General features: G+C 42.9%; 1 protein-coding gene across 1 annotated transcript in view; it reads left to right on the top strand.

The window, feature by feature from the left end:
* Positions 1-2,610: 2,610 nt before the first annotated feature.
* The window catches only part of DAZAP2 (DAZ associated protein 2), a 40,146-nt gene continuing 27,122 nt past the window's right edge, over positions 2,611-15,634 (top strand). The window contains exon 1 of the mRNA XM_073613710.1: positions 2,611-2,765. Within this exon, the coding sequence (XP_073469811.1) occupies positions 2,753-2,765 (13 nt within the window). The 5' untranslated portion in view covers positions 2,611-2,752. The remainder of the gene's footprint in view (positions 2,766-15,634) is intronic.

Genomic DNA, 15,634 nt, shown 5'->3' with positions numbered 1-15,634 from the left:
AAGAGAATGCATAATGGGACCCACAGGAAAGCACGTGAAGCACAGGAATGCAAGATAACTGGTTGCACTGTTTCACCTCAGTTGTGACCAGTTGAGTCACACAGAATAGCATGACAAGGTAAATCTCATTATTTACAATAGTGTGAATTCATGTCAATGTAACTCAGCACGGAACAATTTTGTAGAAGGTTCTTGTGTTACTTTGGTGTGATTCCAGTGCTATTTGGCCCCATAGAAAATAGAAACCTTATGAATGTTGCACCCATATAGCACTACATACCTCCCAACTTTCTGAGATGGGAACGACGGACACCTATTAGCCAAAATATGTAGGCATAGGAAACACCCCCCTGCCACGCACCCTTAACCACCTCAATACAGTGCATTTTCACCCCCTTCCTGCCCAAGCAATTTTTCAACTTTCAGCGCTGTCGCATTTTTAAATGACAATTGCACGGTCGTACAACACTGTACCCAGATGAAATTGTTATCATTTTTTCCCCACAAATAGAGCTTTCTTTTGGTGGTATTTGATCACCTCTGCGGTTTTTATTTTTTGCCATATAAACAAAAGAAGAGCGACACGTTTGAAAAAAACACAATATTTTTTACTTTTTGCGATAATAAATATCCATTTTTTTTTTCTTTAAAACAAATGTTTTCCTCAGTTTAGGCCAATATGTATTCTTCTACATATTTTTGGTAAAAAAAAATCGCAATAAGCGTATAGCGATTGGTTTGCGCAAAAGTTATAGCATTTACAAAATAGGGGATAGATTTATAACATTTTTATTTATTTATTTATTTTTTACTAGTAATGGCGGCGATCTGCGATTTTTATCGTGACTGCGATATTGCGGCAGACACATCGGACACTTTTGACACATTTTTGGGACCATTGACATTTATACAGCGATCCGTGCTATAAAAATGCACTGATTACTGTATAAATGTGACTGGCAGGGAAGGGGTTAACACTAGGGGGTGATCGAGGGGTTAACTGTGTTGCTAGGGAGTGTTTCTAACTGTAGGGGGTGGGGACTCACTAGGGGAGGAGACCGATCGGTGTTCCTCTGTACTGGGAACATACCATTGGTCTCCTCTCCTCTGACAGGACCGTGGATCTGTGTGTTTACACACACAGATCCACGGTCTTGCTGTGTTACCGGCAATCGTGGGTGCCCGGTGGACATCGCGGCCACCAGGGGGCGCGCGCTCTCTGGTGGGCCGGGAAAGCGAGGCCGTCATATGACGCCCGCCCGCAACGAGAGCTGCGCCGCCTGGCCGTCAATTGACAGCCGGCGGTCAGCAAGCAGATAAGGTCCCTTTCACACTTGTACGACTTCAAAGTCGTGCGATTTTACCGCGATTTCGCAGGCACGATTTTATCGCGAATTTGACGCGATTTGGGATCAGTACTACTTTGTAGGACTTTGCCACAACTTTGGCATTAACAAATGAAAACATACATGGTGTGAGACTTGTGCTTACAAAGTTGTACTGAATTACAACTTCAGGTATGATTTGGACCAAAGTAGTGCAGGGACTACTTTGAAGTCGTGCCAATATGAATGGTAGTCATTGAAAATCATGGATAATGACTTGTCATACGATTTTGCAGTACAAAATCGTGGGACAAGTCGTATAAGTGTGAAAGGGGCCTAAGGCCCCTTTCACACTTATACGACTATAAAGCCGCGCGATTTTACCACAATTTCGCGGACGCTATTTTGCTGCGATTTGGGAAAGTACTACTTTGTACGACTTTGCCACAACTTTGGCATTAACCTCTCAGCTTGTGCTTACAAAGTAGTGCTGAAATCATGTCTATATCATTCAGGTACGATTTGCATGCTACTTGAGGGTTTAACATTGAGGTCTACGGAGTACAAATCGTATGGAAGTTGGACCAAAGTAGTGAAGGGACTATTTTGAAGTCGGCACGACTTAAAGTTGTGCCAATATGAATGGTAGTCATTGAAAATCATGGAGAATGACTTGTCATACGATTTTGCAGTACAAAATCATGGGACAAGTCGTGTGAAAGGGGGATTATATAAAAAGGATTATATAAAAAAAATATTAGACAAACCCACAAGTGCTTTTTTTTAACCACTACTATTTATATATATTATATTACAAATGCAGCACATTAGAAATTGGACGAAAGGTTTAGCACAGATAAAAAGTGCATTTTATACACAATTATGTAGATCAGACCAAAATGAGACAAATGAGGGGGAAAGAGGGACGTTGTTCCAAATCAGGGACAGTCCCTCAAAATCAGGGACAGTTGGGAGCTATGGTACATATTCGCAGTAATTCTAGGCTCACACATATGTGGGTGCAGAAATTCTCACACGCACTCCAACACCCCCAGGGAAAACCCTGTGCATTTTCGTGTGAGAAGCTGCTAGTATAGAATGAGGTTCTAGCGATAATGGAAGAAGAGTTCATTCGTGCTATGTCACCAGCTCTGCCCCTTCATGGCCACTGGAGCAGGAGAACGAGGACGCGCAAACGAAGAAATGCGCGCGCTCGGCGTGGTAAGGAAGCAGCGTGCACGTGTACGTGAGGAGGGATTCGCGTTGTTCCACGCACGGCCTGCAGGGGGCGATACCCGTCGCCGCCGCTTGTTACCTTGCCTCTGTAGTGAGTAGAGCGCATAACCAGGAAGTGGACAGAAACGGAAATAGAATCATCACCAACAACAACACGGAAAAACACAGAGACGCTGCAATCTCAGACAGACATGAATAATAAAGGCGAGTATGGGCCCGGGGGGCTCCGGTGTGAGGAATACGGAGGGAGTGGAGGTTGGGGGCTCACCGTGACCGGTGTGCAGGGCGGGAGGGGTGAGTCGGGAATGCGGGTTTGGGAAGGGGCACTTATAGACGGTAGGAAGGTGGGGGCGGGATCGGCATAGGCTGCGCGGGGCTCATTGGTGACCCGACAATATACCGAGGTACGAGGAGATCAGGCTGTACAGCCCGGAGGCGGCTCCCAGCATGCCTTGCGGCAATCCGCCCCCGCACCGCTCACTACGTCCACCTGCAGGGAAGGCGAGCTGTCCCGGGTGCTGCACAGTGCGGGCTATGGATACCCCTCCCCTCCCCCCAGCCTGTCCTACATCAGGATGACATGTCAGCTCTGCTGCCATTGGAGTAGAATGGTGTGTCTCCATGTCTGTACATTATACACCAATCAGCCATAACACAATGATAACCCTGCGAGACATGAACTCCCCTAGACCTATAGAGGAAGGCTGTGGTATCTGACACCAGGCCGTCAGTAACAGATACTTTAAATCCTGTAAGTTGTGAGGTTGGGCCCTTCATGGATTGGGCTTTTTTCCAGCACTTCCCACAGATGCTCGATTGGCTTGAGATCCGAAGGCCTAGTCAACACCTAAAACCCTATTGTATTCCATTCTTGAGTTCACCAGACTGGGTCACCTTCTTTTGGGCCTGTGGTTCAGTTCTGATGGTCACATGCCCATTGTAGGGCATTTTGGCTGTGGACAAGGGTCACCATGGACACCTTAGCTGGTCCTTCCCATACACAACACATTGACCGGTCTGCCCCATGCACAACAAAAAATACTGCAATGTCCTGTGTGTTCTGACACCTTTCTGTCACAACCAGAATTGCGAATTTTCAGCAATTTGAGCTACAGTAGCTCTTCCATAAGGATGAGCTCTGGTGTGTGTGCAGAGCCCGCCAGGAAGTCGGCGCTGCGCTAATCACAGGCAGTGAGACATTTCCCAATCTCCGCAGCCGCACATGAAAATTTATGTTTGGCCATTATTGGCACCTTTTAGCTCAAGAAAAATGTATCCCTTTAAATTCTATGTATGTCTGCACACTGGTCCGTTGGGCTTCTTTTGTGGTGTTGGAAATCCAGCTTGGTGCAGATTTGGTCAGTTAAAAAAAAATGCACAAAAAACGCACGTCCCAGTTCAAATGCATTGAAAACACAGCAAGAACACATCATTAACGCACTGTGTTAAGTTTTTGATGTGGTTTTTTGAGACACGTGACCTATGAAAAACACCATAAGCACAGTAATCATGGCAAATTTGCTGTAAAATCACAGTGAATTTGTGGTAAAACCGTGCGTTTTCTGTACCATTTTTGGCCAAAAATGTTTTGGCGCATCTCTAGCTTTGACCATTGTAGACTGGGAACATCCCACAAGAACTGCAGTTTGGAGTTGCTCTGACCAGGTCGTCTAGCCCAGCCTTTTTCAACCTTGAGGTTTCTTCAGGGTGCCTGGCAAAATGCCTAAACATTGTTTTAATTCTTTTTTTTTTTTTTTTAAAGGAAATTTTGTATGTAAAAAAGGCATAACATTCACAAACGTATCATTCCTAGAATATGCATATTTATACAGCATTTTAAAAATCCTCCCAGATAAGTTAACATTTCTTAAATTCTAAAGTTCGCTTCTCTCTTCATCATCCAACAACCGCCACCTCCTTTCCCAAAAAACAAAACAAAACGCAAGCCCCTTCCTCTTACCAACCGTGAATTTACCAAAATTTACCTAAAGTTTAGAAGTGAATTGTTTATTTTATTTTAAGAGGAAGTAAACCCCAATGAGTTTTACTTCCTCTTTTGCTCCTCGCAAGGCCTGCAAATTTAAAAGCATAATGGGCTAGTATGCATCGCATACTAGCCCATTATATGACACTTACCTGCAAACGAAGCCCGTGCTGTCCCCTGTGTAGGCAATGTCCATCTTTGCCCCTCTTCCTTCCGGGGCCACGGCGGACTCCAGCTCTGTGACTGGCTGGAGTTGCGCGACGTCACTCCCGGCAAACGCTGGGGGAAGAAACGGCACGGTGGTCTGTTTCTTCACAGCGCATGCGCCAATGACGACATCGGCGCACTGCAAGTGAAATATCTCCTAAACGTTGTACGTTTAGGAGATATTTCCACTACCTATAGGTAAGCCTTATTCTACCAGGCACAGCTTCTCCAGATTCTGTCTGCTCCAAATTTAGTAAATTCCCCCAGAGGCGTGTTTAAGCATGCGACTGGTGAGACTAGGCCCTTATGCTTTATGGCCAGGTGCTCACACATAAAAATTATGGAAACTGAGTCACAGTGGGTAGGCCAAAATATTTAGGAGGAGGTAAGCCTGAGCTAAGGGTTGAATTTATTTTTATGAACATGCAAAAAAGTAAAGCTTTTTTTTTGCATGATCACATGGTAAAGTGTCATAAAAAGAGATTTGGACTTTGAAACCAGCTTGTTGGTCTGCTGGTGACACATCATATTCATCTTAGAAATATGGGTGCTTCCCCTAGGAAGTTCCTAGAGACAGTTCTAAGTGTCAGGATAATCCTTTTTGCATCACTGACTCAGAAAAAGTATAAAGGTTGAGACTTCTGGTGGGAGGATGAGCATTGCTGCCGGGAAACTAGGGCCTTTAACCACTTCCTGGCCGGCCTATAGCAAAATGACGGCTGGGCGGTGGTTGCGTTATCCTGACTGGGCGTCATATGATGTCCAGCAGGATAACAGCCGCCATGCGCCCGTGGGGGGGGCATGCATCGCGACGATTGGTGGTGCGGTGTGTCAGTCTGACACATCGCTACACCGATCTCGGTAAAGAGCCTCCGACGGAGGCTCTCTACCACGTGATCAGCTGTGTCCAATCACGGCTGATCATGATGTGAACAGGAAGAGGAGTTGATCGGCTTTTCCTCACTCGTGTCTGACAGACGTGAGTATGCGAGAGCCGATCGGCTGCTCTCCTGACAGGGGGGGCTGTGCTGATTGTTTATTAGCGCAGCCTCCCCTTGGATCCTGCCCAGGACCACCATCATGCCGCCCAGGACCACCAGGATGGCCATCCACACTGGACCGCCAGGTATGCCACCCTTAGACCACCAGGGAAATGCAAATCTGTGCCAAGGCAGCTGCCACTCAGTGCCCACTCACAATGCCTACCACTACCACCAGGGATGCCTATCAGTGCCACGTATCAATGCCCATCAGTGCTGCCTATCAGTGCCACCCATAAGTATCCGTCTTTGCAGCCTTTCAGTGCCCATCAGTGTTGCCCACCAGTGCCACCCATGAGTGGCCATCAGTACCCATCGTCAGTGCCCGCTCATTGGTGCCACCTTATCAGTGCTGCCTTATCAGTGCCCGTCCGTGAAGGAGAAAACTTACAAAATTTTATAACAAAAGCAAAACTTTTATTTTTGTCAAAATTTTCGGTCTTTTTTTATTTGTTTAGCAAAAAATAAAAACCGCAGAGGTGATCAGATACCACCAAAAGAAAGCTCTATTTGTGGGAACAAAATGATAAAAATTTTGTTTGGGTACAGTGTTAGCCTGACCGCGAAATTGTCATTTAAACAGCGACAGCGCAGAAAGCTGAAAATTGGCTTGGGCAGGAAGGGGGGTAAGTGCCTGGTATTGAAGTGGTTAAAAAGAGGTTGGCAATGGCAGTTTTGTTTCCAGACGGGTTCAATCCAAACTGGTTATGGGCAAAAATGAAAGTTGGTACAATCTTTTTGACAATTGTACTTGGTGGTACAAAATCACGAAAACAACTCAGGGTAATTTTATGTGCCCGTTCTGTGCTTCTCCACCCACGGCAAGGGTTAAGTGTCCATAAATTCCATAAAGTCTAGGGATAGAGGACTCACTCTGCCCCCAAGTCAGAGTGAGGAATAGGGTAAGTATTGTTTTTTTTTTTTTTTTTTCACCATTTGGATGTTTCTGGCTAGGTTTCCATTCCTCTTGGTTTCAAGTAGTATGATTATAGATTAATAGGCTATTATTTGACTCAGTGTAGTATAGCCAAATGCGTTGGTGTTAACTGCTATTTTTTAACAGTTTGGGATGATGTTGGTATATTGCATCAGACCATGCCAGTCATTTTATATATGCATTTTTTTAAAAGTACTTTGCTGAATAAAATTTTAATTTTATATGCTTGTTTTTTTGGGGTGCCTAAAAAATCCCATCCTTTTTCTACACATTATTCTTCATAATTAGGAATGTGGCGACCAAAGCACTTTTATTAATCTGGCTCTACTGTAAAATATAGCCAAACTTTTCTTTCTAGTTTTGGATAACGTAAGGATGAGAACCCCTGTTGAGTTTTTATTGCTGTCTGTGTCCCTGCTAGGTAGTATCACAGAACGTGGTGGGAAAAGTTATAGCTGCCACGAGGACAAATCTTCCAATAAAAATCTCCTCCCCTATATCTTATGTCTAGGAGAACAAGACGTGGTAAGAAAAGCTCCCTGAATGGAGACAGCAAAATTATTTATTGGCAGGGGTTTTGTGCGTTCACATCCCTCAAGAAAAAAAAAAAAAAGTTTTGGTTATACTTACACTTTTATTGCTGTCCTGTGGTAAGGAATTGGACCCCTGCCAATGTGTGAGGCACTGATACTATTCTTATACAGGATTTATATAGCACCAAGAGTCAGCAAAGCACCTTACAGTATAAAGGGAGACAGTATGTTCCAGTACAGAAGGATTAGGAGGGCTTGCTAAGGGAACTTACAATCTAAAAAGAGATTTCATGTCATGCAATTTTAGCCAGCTTCTTACCCCTTTAGTATTTTGGCTAGACCAGATTAATAACCAGTGTCATATGTTTTCTTAAGTTTTCCTGGAAATACAGTATTTTTTATTTTTTTCAGGATACTTTACAGTGCAAAGTACTTGGCTGATTCTGTTATATACATCCAGTTTGCTATATTTCTTTATAGATTTTACATTTTTGTTTTTTTTTACTTTTTCTTTATTGAAAAAGCAGACTAAACATACAACCAATATACATTTTTTTTTTTTTTTTTTTTTTGTACAAAATTTAGCTAATGTAGATGACCATTGTACAAAGTACCGTTTGGGCTGTTTCACACTGGGGCAGGGGCGGCATCGGCGGTAAAGCGCCGCTATTGTAAACGGCGCTTTACCGTTGGTATTCGGCCGATAGCGGAGCGGTTTTACCCCCCCCCCCGCTAGCGGCCGAGAAAGGGTTAAAAACCACCGCAAAGCGCCTCTGCAGAAGCGCTTTGCCGGCGGTATAGCCGTGCTGTCCCATTGATTTCAATGGGCAGGAGCGGTATACACTTCGCTCTTTCACCGCTCCTGCTAGCACACCGCTCCAGTGTGAAAGCCCTCGGGGCTTCCACACTGGAGACAAAGCAGCGGCACTTTCGGGTCGGTTTACAGGCGCTATTATTAGCGCAATAGTGCCTGCAAACCACCCCAGCGTGAAAGGGCCCTTAGTGTTAAATTATAACCTGGACTACTCGCCAGTAAAGTTGTCAGGGACTTTTAAAACAGGCAACTTTGAATAAATAACTCATTGGATAGTAAAATTCAACAGAATCATCTTAGTCCTAAGGCATGGTAACCAATAGGAACAGTTGGGAAGCTATCACAAGAAAGACCATGGACATAGTAGCAAACAAAGCTACAGTAGGAGCTGTAGCATGGATCAGGTTGGTAATGTATAATTGACTGCGAGAAATAATCACTGTCTTGTGGTCACCTATATGTAAGTGAAAATAAGGAAAGAGAAGAAGGCGCAGAGGGAGCTTAACTTAAAGGTAAAAGGAGACAAAAGGAGAGGAAAGAGGAAAACAAGGCAGGAGGGGGAAACGGAAGAGGAATAAAAGATGGGTAGGAGAGAAAAAGGAAAGGGAGAGACACCAGAGGCCTGTGCTGACTGTGGCAGGAGACGTGGCGCGTATAATCAAAGCTCCAGAAAGCGCATAGTCAATTGAAAGGGTGGGAAGTGATTGAGCCAAGGATGCCAGGTACGTAACACTTTGTCATGGATATCATTAAGAATCGCCATAATCTTTTCATTAATTATTATGCCTTGTATGTAGATGTTAAATTTTACGTTTAGTTCACATTCAGCGATTACATGTAACAAGGTAAGATTCCCCATGGTATATTTTCCTTTAAACTCCCAAATGTCCATCGAATATTGCTTATAATCAAAATTTAATTCGCTTACGGGGTGACAGTGTCTGAAATGGCAGCCTGTGTCAAATATACAGTTATAAGTGCTAAACAGAGTGCCTCTGCTTTCAGGGTAGGGGTTGACGGCATGTAAATTGCAGCACGGACAGCAGGAATTTCAGAAGCAGTTCAAGTTTAAAGCATGTGACAAGGCTTGCAGACTGACAAACACACTGATTTTTCAGGCTTGCATTGTATAGACTCCCATTCAGCTCTTATTTTAGCACTTGGAAATGTATGGAACGTAGCTGAGAGCTATATAAAATTGCAGTGCCCCAAGTTATTGCTGCTGTGTTTAAGTAAAAGTATCTCTATAGTGTTTTATAGCAGAACTGTTTAGATCTCAAATCTAAAAAGTGGTAGTAAACACTTTTTTTTCATTTTTACCTACAGGTAAGCCTATACTAAAGCTTACCTGTAGGTAAAATTAATATCTCCTAAACTTGCACCGTTTAGGAGATATTCTAGTGAGCAACAGCCGGTGGCGTCACCGGCGCATGAGCTCCGAAGGAATAGCATACCTGTGCCATTCCTTCAGAGTGCTGTGCTGCAGCTGTGACTCCCGTGGCTCAGCCATTCTTCTGGCCACAGCCTGGGAAGACTGAGTGAAGATGGAAGCCTCTGCAGTGGTGACAGCATGCTGCTTGAAGACTTGGTTTCAAGGCAAATCTTTCATAATGTGCTAGTATATGATGCATACCAGCACATTATGCCTTTACTTTGCAGGGAAAGTTCTCCCCCCCTCCAAGTTTACTACCACTTAAACCTGTTTTGCCTCAGATTCTGAAGATGGGCGTTTATCTGTTATGCAGAATAACTAATCTCTGCCTTGCTTAAAAGCTGAAGTTTAGCCATACAAAACGTGATGCAAGCTCTCTTGGATTCTGTAGAAATCTTCACTGCAGGGATGCCCTGTCCTCTTCCTGCTGCTGAACTTCTGATGCTGTGAGGGGTTAATAGTTTCAGGTCTTTTGTGAAGCTGCTGTGAAAAAGTTCCCTACAGAGATCCTCCCCCTTCTTCATTGAGAAACATTCTTTTGTTACTTTCACTGCCTGTAATGTGATCTGTGAATGAGTAAGAGTATTCTGTGTTCCACCAGCATTTCCTCCATTCACAGATTGTGTTGCATGCATTGATAGCAAAGCAGGAACATTTCTCAAAGAAGAAAGGGGGAGGATCCCAGTTTGGAACTTTTTCACAGCAGCTTCACCTAAGACCTGAAGCTATTAACCCCCTACAGCTTTGGAAGTTCAGAGACAGGAAGAGGAGGGGGCATCCCGGCATGAAGATTTCTGCAGGTTCAAACCGCTTGCATAATGGGGGGCAAATGTCATTATAGGTAAGTTGGGTCACTAAAACTTTAGAGATTTTTTTTTTTATATGACTAATCTTCAGCTTTAAAGGCAGGCTCTGACTTGCTGCAATGTTAATGCATACTAAGAAAAGCTCACAGTGTGCAGTGAAATTGATGTGAGCAATTTGAGTAAAGTAAAAGAGCCTGTACACTGGGGAAGGTAAGGCTAGAGTCGGTTTTAAAGTAAACCTATACTTCGTTTTAAACTTTTACTTGGAGAGTAAACACTGGAAGATGCACAGTAAGTCCATTTGTCAGAAATGCCACTTTTGGGCCTTGCTTGAATTTAGTTTAAAGGGTAACTCCACTTTCATGGGAAAGAACATTGCAAATAAAATTTTGTATTTGGGGGAAAAAAAGGTTATATTAATAACATTAAATTGGCAGAACTGTAATTTTCTGTAAAATGCAATATGGCAATCTGGAGGCGTTCTGTACACTGATGGTATACAGAACATAATTTCCTGCTTATGTGATTGGCTCACAGATTTTTACAGAAGTTTACACTAAGATACAAGACACAAACAGCTATTTCTTCAGAATAACAAAAGGTAGAAATCTGCAACAAAGTTTGTTAAAATCCTTGAAATGTACAACATTCCTGGGGGGGGGTTTGTTTTCTTTTTTTGTTTTCTTTTTCTTTTTCTCTTCTCACCCCTCCCTTCGCTCAACAGAAGTGGAGTTACTCTTTACTTTAACTTTGTTTCTGGACCCGATGGCTAAGCTGTAGCTAAGCTTTACTGGGTAATGTAATTATAGGCATCTTGTGAAGACTTGGGTAGGGCTTAAAAAAAAGTTGTGATCACTGTCAGTAAGCGGGAGCTCTGTATGTGCCCACCCCCAACTTTTGTGTAATCGAGACTGATTCATATTTTTTTCCACATGATTATAACAGACTTACCATAACCTAAGAGATCAAATGTTTGTTTTTACTAAGAAAGAACTGTGGTTTTCTGGAAGTGCACTGGGGGAATCGCATATGTGTCAAGGCATCTTACGGTTTTTCCAAAATTATATGCGGTGGACCTTTCTGGAGCAGTTTTTCAGACTTTTAAAAAAAATTAAAGTAGAATTTTTAAAGGGCTTTTTTTTTTTTTTTTTTCCAGATAAAGTTTGGAAGGGTTATAACATCCATCGGATTTGTTTTACCATCTTTGTCCCATTGGTTTCCCTTCACGTCCTGTCCCATAGCTAACACGGGAACTGAGCAAATCCCTGGTTGTCACCAGAACTAATCTTCATTGGAACATTTCCCCTCTATTACTGTTCTGGGGGCAATCCAGAATGTGGGATTTCTTTCACTTTTTTAGTTTCAGTGATAACGTTAAAGGGGAAAAATAGAGAGAGTGAATCTCCCTAACGAGGGCACAGACAACAATAAAACCAGACAGGTGTTCTAATCCCTCTCCTCTCTGTCGAAAAAATAAAGAGTTTTGCCTTTAATTGTATATTAAACACTTCATTTTGTTTTGGGACCCAAGGAATCTGGAGGATAATCATTACCTTGTGAATAATTTTGGAGAATCTGTAATATTCAATGTAAATATTCGTTGACCGCAGATATGCATGTTGCTTTAAGCCTCTCAATATATCTCACTAAGGACCGTATCTCTTAATTAAGAAATGGAAAATTCACTGATCCCTTGTGAAGTCATAGTGCCCATGACTCAGCCAGATCTGTAGAACTGAAAGGATACATATGTACTAATTGGATACTCTTTATTCTTGGCTGCTTTCCTGGTAACATAAGTGAAGTCCTTTTACTTAAGGCACAATATTCTTTACATTCTAATAAGTGGAACAATAGGTTGTGTTAGTGACAGCAAATAATCAGTTTTATATAAAAATGTTAATATAATATTGTATTAATACATAAATAGACTGAAATGTCTTTCTGTTCTTGGGAATTACAGAACTCTGCTAACCTGTAAAATGTTTCTTTAACCACTTGACAACTGGGCACTTAAACCCCCTTCCTAACCAGACCAATTTTCAGCTTTTGGTGCTCTCACATTTTGAATGACAATTACTCAGTCATGCAACACTGTATCTATATGAAATTTTTGTCCTTTTTTTCACACAAATAGAGCTTTCTTTTGGTGGTATTTAATCACCGCTGGGTTCTTTATTTTTTGCGCCGTAAAAGAAAAAAGACCGAAAAATCTGTAAAAAAAATACATTTTTCTTCATTTCTGTTATAATATTTTGCAAATTAGTAATTTTCCTTCATATATTTTGGCCAAAATTTATACCGCTACATATCTTTGTTAAAATTAACCCAAATCGGTGGATATTATTTGGTCTTTGTGAAAGTTATAGAGTCCAAAAGCTATGGTGCGAATATCTGAAAATTGATCACACCTGAAGTACTGACGGCCTATCTAATTTCTTGAGACCCTAACATTCCAGAAAAGTACAAATACCCCCCAAATGACCCCTTTTTGGAAAGAAGACATTCCAAGGTATTTAGAAAGATGCATGGTGAGTTTTTTGAAGTTGTCATTTTTTCCCACAATTCTTTGCAAAATCAAGGTTTTTTTTTTACTTTTTTTTTTTTTCCCACAAAATTGTCATATTAGCAGGTTATTTCTCACACACCGCATATGCATACCACAAATTACACCCCAAAACACATTCTGCTATTACTCCCGAGTATGGCGATACCACATGTGTGAGACTTTTACACAGCGTGGCCACATACAGAGGCCCAACATGCAGGGGAGCACCTTCAGGCGTTCTGGAGCACCCAGGCCAATTCTGACATTTCTCTCCTACATGTAAAAATCATCATTTATTAGCTAGAAAATTACATAGAACCCCAAAACATTATATATGTTTTTTTAGCAAAGACCCTAGAGAATACAATGGCGGTCGTTGCAACTTTTTATCTCGCACGGTATTTGCGCAGCGATTTTTTTAACGTGTTTTTTTTGGGATAAAAAACTGTTTTGTGCTTTACAAAAACCAAAACAGTAAAGTTAGCCCAATGTTTTTGCATAATGTGAAAGATGAAGTTACGCCGAGTAAATAGATACCCAACATGTCACCTTTCAAAATTGCACGCGCTTGTGGAATGGCGCCAAACTTTGCTACTCAAAAATCCCCATGGGCGACGCTTTAAAATTTTTTACTGGTTACATGTTTTGAGTTACAGAGGAGGTCTAGGGCCAAAATTATTGCTCTCGCTCTACCGATCGCAGCGATACCTCACATGTGTGGTTTGAACACCGTTTTCATATGTGGGCGGGACTTACGTATGCGTTCGCTTCTGCATGCGAGCACACAGGGACAGGGGCGCTTTAAAAAAATTTTTTTTTTTATTGTTCATTTTACTTTATTTTAGTTTGATGCTTTTTTCCAAAAAAAAAAATTTTGACCACTTTTATTCCTATTACAAGGAATATAAACATCCTTGTAATAGGAATATGGCATGACAGGTCCTCTTTACAGTGAGATATGGGGTCAATAAGACCTCACATCTCACCTCTAGGCTGGGAAGCCTGAAATAAAAAAAAAAAAACGATCCTGGCTTCGATCGTAGCAGTGAGTCGGTAGAAGCGCGGGAGGGGGGGACATCCCCTCTAGCCTCCCGTAAGAACGATCAAGCAGTGGAACAGCTGCTATGATCATTCTCATGGTGTAGGGAATCGCCGGCTGAAAAAGCTGATATCTGAATGATGCCTGTAGCTGCAACCATCATTCAGATATCCCCGCACAAAGTCAAGGACGTTGTATGACGGCCGGCGGGCGGGAAGTGGTTAAAACGCTTTTTTTTTTTTTAACACAAAGTTGTCCATTTATACAATATTTCTACCACATAACATGTACATACCAAAAATGACACCCCAAAATAGATTCTCCTGCTCCTCCTGAGTACGGCGATACCACATGTGTGAGACTTCAACAGCCTGGCCACATACAGAAGCCGAGTACAGCTGAGCATGGCTCAGCATGGTGGGGTATGGCGGGGCCATGGCAGAGTATGGCGGGGCCATGGCAGAGTATTGCTGAGCATGGATGGCTGGATGTCTCTGTGCAGCGCTGTGGGCACTACACATACAGCCCACAGCGCTGCAGACATCCATCCATCCCCCTCCCCGCTCACTGTGTACCGATCGGTACACAGGAGGGGAGGAGAGGAACCGGCGTCATCAGATGACGCTGGTCTGTTTACATGTGATCGCGCCGTCATTTGACGGCGCGATCACATGGTAAACGGCCGCGATCAGCGTCCATTTACCGGGATTCGTGATGCGCCGGGTCCTCTGGACCCGGCCGTCACGGATGTGTGCCCCAGGGGGCGCACGAGAGGGGAATTCTGGGAGGACGTCATAGTACATCCTCCCAGAGTTATCCAACCGCCCTGCAGCCGTCATTCGGCTATGGGCCGGTTGGTAAGTGGTTAATAGATGTTGGACAATTTTCTTCCTTGGTTTTGGATAGAGTGGGCCAAGGTTAACATTCCATTAGGTTTTTATTTCACATATGAACTGTCTATTGACAGTGCCAAAGTACCAAAAAGGTATTTTTTTTTTAAATAACAAACCATGTCCTACTTATCTGTGCAATGTACCTTCTTCGGTCCCTGCTGGTGCTCCTGGCTCCAACCTCCTTCTGCGTGCCCCCATAGCAAGCCAGTTGAAAATTTGATACACAGTGCTTTAGCAAACCTAATATTCTGTTATGGTAACATCTACTTTAAATTGACATTGTATACAGATTTAAATAACTGCGGTCATGTATTCCTTAAAATATTCTTAAGGGCTCATTTACACAATCATTTCCTCTGAAGAGTTATCTGTGGTGTATTGCCTTTTGGTGGGCAGTTGACAGGCAGTAAGGAGGAGCTTTGTCACCTTTTCACTGCCTGTTTTAACCCCCAAAATAACAGACTTCTGTGCAACAAGGGCTGTGGTGACACAACCCCATTCCCCCGAAGGGTCGTGTTTGCTTGCAAAATGCAGCAAGGGATAGTTTTTGGTAGGTTCTAATGCAAAGCAACACAGCATCACATGCACCTCCATACTGCTGCCTTTGCAGCTTGGGTAGGGAGCTCTAAGAACGTGGCTCAACTACATTGCACAATACACAGGACACTGGCTGATATGAGGAGAGAGAGAACTGGGCTTGTCCTCTTCAGTGTGTTGCTGCTCTTTCAATATGCAGTCATAGGTTGGGGCGGCTCTTCACTGAGCTACTTTAACTGCAGAAGATTAAAATGAAGTCAGATCTGGATAGCGTTGTCTGGTATGGGTAGAAAAATAGCTGAA

The sequence above is a fragment of the Aquarana catesbeiana genome, linkage group LG02, assembly GCF_042186555.1.
Source record: "Aquarana catesbeiana isolate 2022-GZ linkage group LG02, ASM4218655v1, whole genome shotgun sequence".
In the NCBI taxonomy this organism is placed as follows: Eukaryota; Metazoa; Chordata; class Amphibia; order Anura; family Ranidae; genus Aquarana; species Aquarana catesbeiana.
The sequence above is the reverse complement of the archived record's forward strand: the minus strand, read 5'-3'. Positions and strand labels throughout refer to the sequence as shown.